The 8,680-nt window shown below is 40.3% G+C and overlaps 1 protein-coding gene across 1 annotated transcript in view; it reads right to left on the bottom strand.

Annotated features, from left to right (window-relative positions):
• The window catches only part of cul3b (cullin 3b), a 13,615-nt gene that overhangs the window by 2,441 nt on the left and 2,494 nt on the right, over positions 1-8,680 (bottom strand). The window contains 12 exon segments of the mRNA XM_020618227.1: positions 437-571; positions 972-1,068; positions 1,735-1,859; positions 2,479-2,586; positions 2,895-3,065; positions 3,299-3,475; positions 4,086-4,231; positions 4,501-4,729; positions 4,937-5,051; positions 5,452-5,612; positions 6,111-6,224; positions 8,642-8,680. The exon segment at positions 8,642-8,680 is cut by the window's right edge and continues 59 nt beyond it. Of these exon segments, the coding sequence (XP_020473883.1) occupies positions 437-571; positions 972-1,068; positions 1,735-1,859; positions 2,479-2,586; positions 2,895-3,065; positions 3,299-3,475; positions 4,086-4,231; positions 4,501-4,729; positions 4,937-5,051; positions 5,452-5,612; positions 6,111-6,224; positions 8,642-8,680 (1,617 nt within the window).

The following is an 8,680-nucleotide window of genomic DNA, read 5'->3' as shown; positions in this document are numbered from 1 at the left end:
ATAAATCAACAGGCTGTGTTTCTTGGCACTGCTAATTGTTTTTATGATACTCAGGGAACCGTAGCATACCGTTAAGCCCTTTTCAAACATGGGACACAAGAGTTTCAAATGTTAATCTGTTAAAGTGACAGCATTCTGCCATTCAGACATAGGTCACTTATAGGTTAATGTTTCTCGTGGATTTGTTCAGACATACCCCCCCCATCTCTGACAGAGAAAGCCAAAGAAGGCACATTTTTTTGCCATGTGCATAAGATTGTCGTAATCTTATCCGCACCTATCTGCAGCACTTGTGCAGTGTAGAAAGTGATACCTAAATGGTACTAGGTTTAATCTAGTAAACTGACACCTTCAGATGCTGTCAGCTTATTAGAGTGGAGTGTACATCTGAAACTGACTATACACTGCACGGGGCGGTGGGGGCTAAGTTACATACCTCAAAGATGCACTTCTCTCTGTTGTTGAAAAGCATGAGGATAGTCATCTGGAAGGTGGAGACCTGCAGGATGTGCTTCCTGGTGTTGGATCCTGTCACCTGCGCACCTCCCACTCCGACCTCTGATCCATCCTCCTGTTGTGTCAGGATGACAGATCACAAAAGAAAATATGTTCAGTGTTTCAGTACTAATTACTTCTCAATTTTTCCATTCTTAGTAAAAACACAGCTATTTTTACAACGATCTGCCACACTTAGGTGTGTCTCTTATTCTTTGTGTTTATGTCAGTGATCCACAGTGTACATCAGCAGTACATGTAAAAGTTCAGTAACATTTCAGCTATTAAGTACCATTTAAACACTGCTTAGAGTCAGCGTCTTAACTCTCAGAACCTGAAAACACAGTACTGACAGAGAATGGAAAACTTGGTCACATTGTTAATGTTCTATAACTGTGAATTATTGTAAATCAGAATAGCACATAGTGCACTGGCGCTGCTACGCAGTGATTGTCTTCTTTATAGGTGGCACATACCTTTTTGATGGGACCGTAGAAGGTGGCGTTTAGATCTGCAGAGCCCATATGGTGCTGCAGCGTCAGCTGTCTGCCACTGTGCTTACCCAGATAAAACCTACAAGCAGAGTGGAGTCCCACTAGGTTTAACATCTAAAAATAGTCCACGTACAACAACTCATCTAAATGAAATGTTAAAGGAAATTCATGCTTTGCACAGTCGCATGTTGATGTAATTTTCATCATCTTCCCAGGACCATGCGGACTCTGAGAGGACATCGGTATGCAGGCCAAAAGTTTGTGTCCACATAGCAAAAGCCCCGACCGCACATGCACCACAACGCTTGAAAACCGTTGGTGTACACAGACAGATGGCAGACATTTGGTTTTAAAGTATGAATAGGAACTTGTGCGCACCCCTCTTCCGTGTCCGCATGAGGGAAGGCACAAAACATTATTTGCCCTTTACATTTTTTTGCTGTCGCTAGGAGATGCTGCTGAACTGTATTGCATTACACAGCATAGCCTCACTGATATAATGTGGTGGACAAAATAATAAAAACACATCAGTATAACACAATACAGTTCAACAGCAGCACAAACTACTGCCTCCAAAATGACCACACAGTTGAATCAACACCTCTCTGAAACTGTTTCAACAATAACTGAACATTATCGCCTTCATGAACAAAGGACTAACTGCAGGACTGCTGGATCAGACTGCATTAGCTTTAGCGAGGTGTACCTAGTAAACTGCCGACTGGGTGGATATTAATTGACAAACCTTCTAAAGACTTCAAATGCATGTCGTGGTGAAGGGGGGATATTACACTTGGGTGTTGCTGACTGTGTTGGCCAGTATCCTGTGGTCAGGACTCTCACAGTGAGATCAACCCCTCCAAGTGACACCTGAAGGTAGACAAATACAAGACAGACAATCAGGTTTCAGTCTATGCTCATCTAATTATGCCCTGTAGTTTCTGCTAATGTACACCACTGTTTTGTCAGTTTAATTAGATTAAAACAAATAAGACAAAACCTAATTAGACAGAAAACAACAACCACTAAAAAAACACTATTGACACTGCTGTAACAGATCACTGCTGCTACATCCAGACAAACCGAAATCCTTACTTTAATAAAAGAGAACACAGTGCAAAGATTTAGATCAGTTTGAGGAAAGTAACAGACTCAGTTAAAGGGGCCCACAAATAACTACTTGGATTCATGTTTTGCATGCTCCAAATTTCACTGATTTACTATGTGATAATCACACTTAACTTCAGCAAACTACGATCATAATCACATCCAGTAACAGAGGCTCTGGTGACAAAAGCCGTGTGAGAGCACAGCACCAGGCAAAAATTAGCACCATCTATTCTCAGGACATGGGTAGTTAGATGCATAATTATTGTTATGTAACTGAGCAACGCAGCAATGTTCAGTCAAGCAGCCATGTACTGACTGCAAATAGCAAGTGGGCTCAGTATTTTGACAGAACGAGTTGTGGTGTGTAGCATCTCCTCACCCCAGTTGTCTGTAGATGTTGTCTAAACTCATCCATAGTGGTGTTGGAGATGCTCATATCCCGGAACATGCCCTCCAGTTTGGAGGTGAACTGACAGCCACACTCAGTCTGAGCAATGAAGACCAGAAGAGGGATCACATTTAGCTAATCAAATGCTATTTATGGTAAATCATCAACAAATCTTCTTCAACTTGTGACGGCGACAAGTGGATTCAGCCTGTTTACTGTAGGTTTCCTCTTTCTCAAACTTTAAGACTGAAACTTTAATCCCCAACATGGGGTACTCATTTACAAGATCACCGTGGAATGTCCACAATTTAAGTAACTTCTCTTAGTAGCAGCTCATGACCAAACATTTCAAAGTGATATTAAAGACAGAGTAGATAACCAGTTCTCCTCATCACTTTCCTGCTCACCTTGAGCTTTGAGATCATATTCTTCTCTGAGTCATCAGAAACACTCTTGTTGGTGAGCAGCCTGCGGGCCAGGTGCTGCTTATAGTACCTCTCAAAGACATCCTTCTCCTGCATGAATCGGAACAGCACCATGGCCTTGTCCAGTATAGACTCCACCTCCTGCTCTGTCAACTGGACAAGAAAAAGGGGGTGACACAGGGCCAGATTACACGCATTATATAAACAGAACATACAGCAGGTTAGGACAGTCACAAACAGACTCAACAATCTGATCTCCCACAAAACCAAGCAATAAAGCTGGTCAGATTACCAGGTTACATAAGTATTCTACATCTTTATCAAATCTTGAGATAGAGTTTCTCAGCTCATGACATGCAATCCATTAGATCCAGTAGAGGCCTTACCCCTTTCACTCCCTTCTTCAGTTTGTCATCAATGAAAAGTGAGAGATACTCAGGCGAACGAGAGTTGAGGTTAAGGAAATACTCAAAGTCACCAGCAATAGTTTGTTTGAAGAGTCTGTCATTATTGAAGGACTCCTGGAGGAAACGGTCGAAACGGGACTTCAGGTCCAGTAAACCCTGCAGGAAGGAGGCAGGGAGACAAAGGTTGGCTGATAAAGCAGTAGTCTACATTAGCAGTAGCGTAACCCAGTAATTAGAGACTCCAACAGTACACACAGAGGCTGCTGTCACAGATGAGAGTAGGTAGAGTGGAACTCACAACTGCTATTTTACATAGGAGATTCAAAAGCACTACAAGGTGAACATAAAAAATGCAGTGCCTTTTCTCTAGTCACCAGAAAGGCCAGAAACAGGTGAAATGGTTACCGGTATCAGGGTAAACTGCCAGTTAGTGTTACTATTTTAACTTTTAATTATCATTAAAACTGCAATTAATTACCACACTATTATTATTATACAATTGTTCTTCAATTGTTTACAGAGGGGGCAAGCAGCAGGCAAACCCCATAATGCTACTGGTCCTTTGCCCTTATTTACAAATAGCACAAGTGCTCAGCCAGTTGAAATGAGTTCATGATTTGAACAAGGTTAGATATTAGGACAGAAGCTTTCTTGCTCAGTCACCTAAATATATATATATGTAGTTAGAATGTTACTGTGTGCTCCTACTGAGCATTTGTACCAAGTCTGCAGCACTGTAGTGCCTCCTAATGGCCAGTCATCTTACCTGGATGTAGTCTACAGGGTTCTTTCCTTCTCCCTCTTCTGACACAAGAGCCTTCCCTTGCTCCCGCAGGTACGAGCTCATGCACTCACACATGGTCTTTAGCCCATTGGGAACTCTGCTGAACAGCTTGTACATACACGCCAAATCTGTAGATGGTTATGCACAAGTACACACACACATATTCCATTTCTACCTCCAGTTTCTAACTGGAAATGACTGTGCAGCTGAGATTTGCAGAGGACATTTATTTGCACAGAGTTAATTGAAATACTTCTGAGCATAACAATGTGGAATTTACAGAGCCAATTTTGTGAAGTATGACCTTTCACTTGTGTGAATTTCATTTTCACCGACACATGACCAACAACAAATGCTGAAGACATCAAGTGTACATAGCAAACAACTTGACACTGACCATCTGTTTTGCCGTTCTTGAGCATGTGGACTAGGCCTGAGTTTTCCATCTCTACGATGGTCTTCATGTGTTTGGAGATGAGCTCCCTTTCCACCACTTTGACAATGGGCTCCTCTGTAGATTTATCCAAGCAGTGCATCACTCGCTCAATCTCCTCATTGATCCTAGCTTCCACCTTCTTTATGTACACACTGGCACTATTTTCTGCAAGGAACTTTTGGCTCTCCATCTAAATGAAAACAAAAACACATATGAGCTGTAAATGACAGAAATGTTTCTCAAACTCCTACTGAGATTTTTCTACACTTTCTCACAACTGTAATCTGATCTACAGTACATTCTACAGTATATGTGTTGTCAAAGATTCTTTCTATAATGTAGCCAAGGTAACAAAGCACAAACAACAAAGTCATGAGAATGACACTCTCTCGCAAACCTGGAAAAATTCAGCAGACATTTCTAGGAACGGTGCCTCAAAGTCTTCTTCATAAACAGATCTCCCTTCAAGGCCAAGGATCATTAACATTTGGCAGGCATTTCTAATGGCCCCCCTGGAGGAGAGGAGAAGCAGAGAAAATGATCAAAACGCAATAAGCAACACAAAAGAAAAAATGGGGAAACAAACTCAATATTCATTTCATGCCTACTATGGCTGCTGACTAATTTCTGATTATTTGGCTTCACTGTTTTAAGTCAAAGGCTTTGTGTTAACATCCCAGGAGCAGATGTACATGACAACTGTTTCACCATTTACTGTATATCAAAAGCTTGCAGCATGCCGTTCACAAATGATTTAATCTAATTTAATTGACTGAAATTAAAAGATGTGAATTCCATTTCTTTCCAATTTATGTGCAATGAACTTTAAAATGAGCTTCAACATCAGCTGGTAATTAACTAGTCACACAGTCAGTGCTACATGTGATTTTTTTTTTTTTTTTTTTGGACTACCTGTCCACAACCTCTCCCTTCCTCTCGCGTGCGATCATGTCCAGCAGGGTCTGTCGGAGGTGGTCTCTGATGCAGCCATAGCGAACCACCTGATCCCTGAAGATGATAAGTCCCAGGTTGTAGACGTTCTCTACATTGTTCTGTTGTACATAGACCCTGTCCTGTGGGACAAGCACGCAACAAAGGAGAATTAACATTAGACATATGCATTTTTCCCCAACATATCTTTGATGTATTTTATCTGCTTAAATGTGTTTATGCATGATCATATACAGTGTGGTTTACAGTCTGTAACGGTTGCAGCACAGTGCACAAAATTAATCTCTTATCAGCTCCTTATGTACTGCATGGTTGTATGGTACAGTAGTTACAGCAGATTTATTTCAGTGTTACTCTTGACCCAGTTCAGATATCTCATTATACAGTGATGCAAGACCTGATATTCTTCAATCCTCAGTTAGGATTCAATAACAATAACAGTTTCAGGTTCATTTTCAAATAGATCTGATTCTGTGGTTCTGCAATTATGACCATAAATCCACAGTGTATGGCCACACTATAGTCATCAGAGGAATGCAAGCTGTTCACATGTAGCTTAGTATACATTTCTGTTAGGACTGTAAGCTGTGTACATGTGTTGGGAAACATCATCAACTCACCATGTACATCAGGATGTCTCTGATCATCACCATGGCTGTCTGATGGTCATTCCAAGCTTGATTTAAGGTTTGGAGGAAGTTGTTGTTTAGGGAGTTGAGGACATCTTCTCGTACCTTTGGGGTGAGAAACGCACACACATGTGAGGTTGGTACAGAAAGTTCTGCAGTTTTAACAAGAACAAAATATGCTCCAGAATCAGGCAGATGCTTATTTTTCCTATTTCTTACTCATGCAATCTTCTACTGTGATCAAATGTTGCTGTTTAAGATCTTTTCTCTACTTGTCAGACACACAACAGCTTGATAATAGTCACACTGCAGTGTGACTCAGCACTGTAAACCAATGTCTCTGTAGAATAAAATTCTTAAGGGCACACCATCCTCCCCTTTTTTCAGCCCTGGACAAAGATGATGTTCTCTGCCTCCTAATGTTAAAAGTCATCAACCCTCACAGACTCACTAACTTCTATTTTTGTACATCTAGGAGAAAGTCTAACACGAAAGCAAATTCATGAATCTGAATATGCCTATAAAACAAACACTTACTGTACACATCAATGACTTACTCATAAATTTAATTATGAGATTCATATCACTGCTTGATGCCATTAAGCTGCTGCGCTCATCTGCTCTGAGACTTTATAATTATGCTGGTTCATCATATTAAACAATACCTACATCACTGTAAAATACATACATCAAAACAATTGTTTTATGTAAGTCATATAATGATAAAATGATATTTAAAAAGACGTGAAGCACTCCTGTAAACATGAATGCAATTTAATCAGGTTCTGACTATAGAGTTACAAGACTGTGTACGGTCATTATCAGGTTTTTGCAGAAATAGGAAACATTAGAAGAAGTAAAATTAACCATAAAGACCAAATGTTTTAGTAGGAAAAAAGACTATATATTTAGCAGAAGTCTGGCCATGGTTCAGCTGGCATTGAGGCAAGCAAGACTCTTGGTCCCTTGTCTACATGACAGAGGAGTGATGTCTGTTGCCTCCTTTTATGCAGACTTCAGATTTCACCAGCTGTCCTGAATAAAGCTGGGCAGCGAACTGACCTGAGTGTAAAGCCAAGGATGGTCATTGTTTAAAAAGCTCGAAATCCTTCTGTCAATAATTTTGAACGGCTGCAATTATTTGGCATAACACAAGCCATACAGAGGAGTCGGGTGACTGCTGCCCAGGAATATACAGTATAGCATAGTAAGATCAGAACAGCCTCGATAAAAAAGACAGTCATCATCTTTGAGCTTGTTTCACACCTTAAGTCTGGGTGAATTGTCTGAGATTGGCTTGTAGATTTTTAGGCTGCATGCAAACCATTACCACCGTCTGTGTCTGCAAGCGATAGCTGGATCATCATTAGATAATAAAAACACAGTCAGGTGTTAGATTTGATTCTTTGACCTGTTGCTTGTTGAAATTCACTGACTGCTAATTTGCGAAGCCTGCCAAGTGGAGAATGTGTAGTTAATTAAGCTGTAAAACCATCTGGCTGGTATTCAACAGCAGCCTGCTGAAATACTGTTCACTGGGTATCTGGATACCCTAAGTTACACAGAAGCATTCACTTCAGGTATCATGGCCAAACATAACTGATGGCTTCTCCAACGTATTAGCAGGAGTATGAAAACTAACCACAGGATTGGCGTTGGACTGCCACATGTGCATTTCTTTTTTTAAATAACAGACTGCTTAGAACAATCCACATCGCTAACATTTGGGTTAGGTTTGATTATATTTTCATCTTCCTGGCACTGTGGTCAGTTTTTCTATTGTTCCACAAACTGTCACTACAGATCAGCTATAAACTGTTTCTTAATTTTGACCTAATACTAGATTTAATCTTAATTAAGCAAGTATGCTCCAGTAATTAGCCTTCCTATTAGGGATGGGCTATGATTTTCAAATATTGAAAGTCTTTAAAAAAAATAAAATAAAAAATGGAATATTTCATGCGACTATGGTTTTGTCTTTAAAAACAAAGAGCCATTGTTTTCCCTTGCTTTTACTGGTGCCTGGAAATAACTCACTAACGAGGTCAGTATATCATTATACTGCAGCACCAAATACAAACAGCAGAAACATGCAGAGACTACAGCCATCAACAAAAACGGTTGCAGCATGACTGGATAAACTGTATGATGATGATGATGATGAGGCATGTAGGCTGCTCAGTCGTTTGACAAGTGTTAAAAGGTGTCTCTGACCACAGATGCATGGACAGCATTTTACAATCACTTATGACTTGATTCTGAGTGTCTGGTAATTAAACAAGCTTGAGAGGGGCACCCTCTGGCAAGTGAAAAGAAGCACATTCGCTTGCTAAAGACAAAGTGATAGTTTCATGGAAATTTGCCTTACTTTATGTGAGGCTTGCAGTTTCAAAATACTAAAGTCTTGTGTGATTAAGAAATTACTAATGCATCTTCTACAGAATGTGGGATGCTAAGCAATCCTTCCAAAATATACTTTAAGTTCCACAACTTTTTTAGCCTGCAATATCCGTTGGTCTTACTTTGTTGATAAGGTGTTCAGTGACGACCTCCCGCAGGCC

This window comes from Monopterus albus, unplaced genomic scaffold (assembly GCF_001952655.1).
Source record: "Monopterus albus unplaced genomic scaffold, M_albus_1.0 scaffold202.1, whole genome shotgun sequence".
Lineage (NCBI taxonomy): Eukaryota > Metazoa > Chordata > Actinopteri > Synbranchiformes > Synbranchidae > Monopterus > Monopterus albus.
This window is presented reverse-complemented; position numbering and strand designations above follow the sequence as displayed.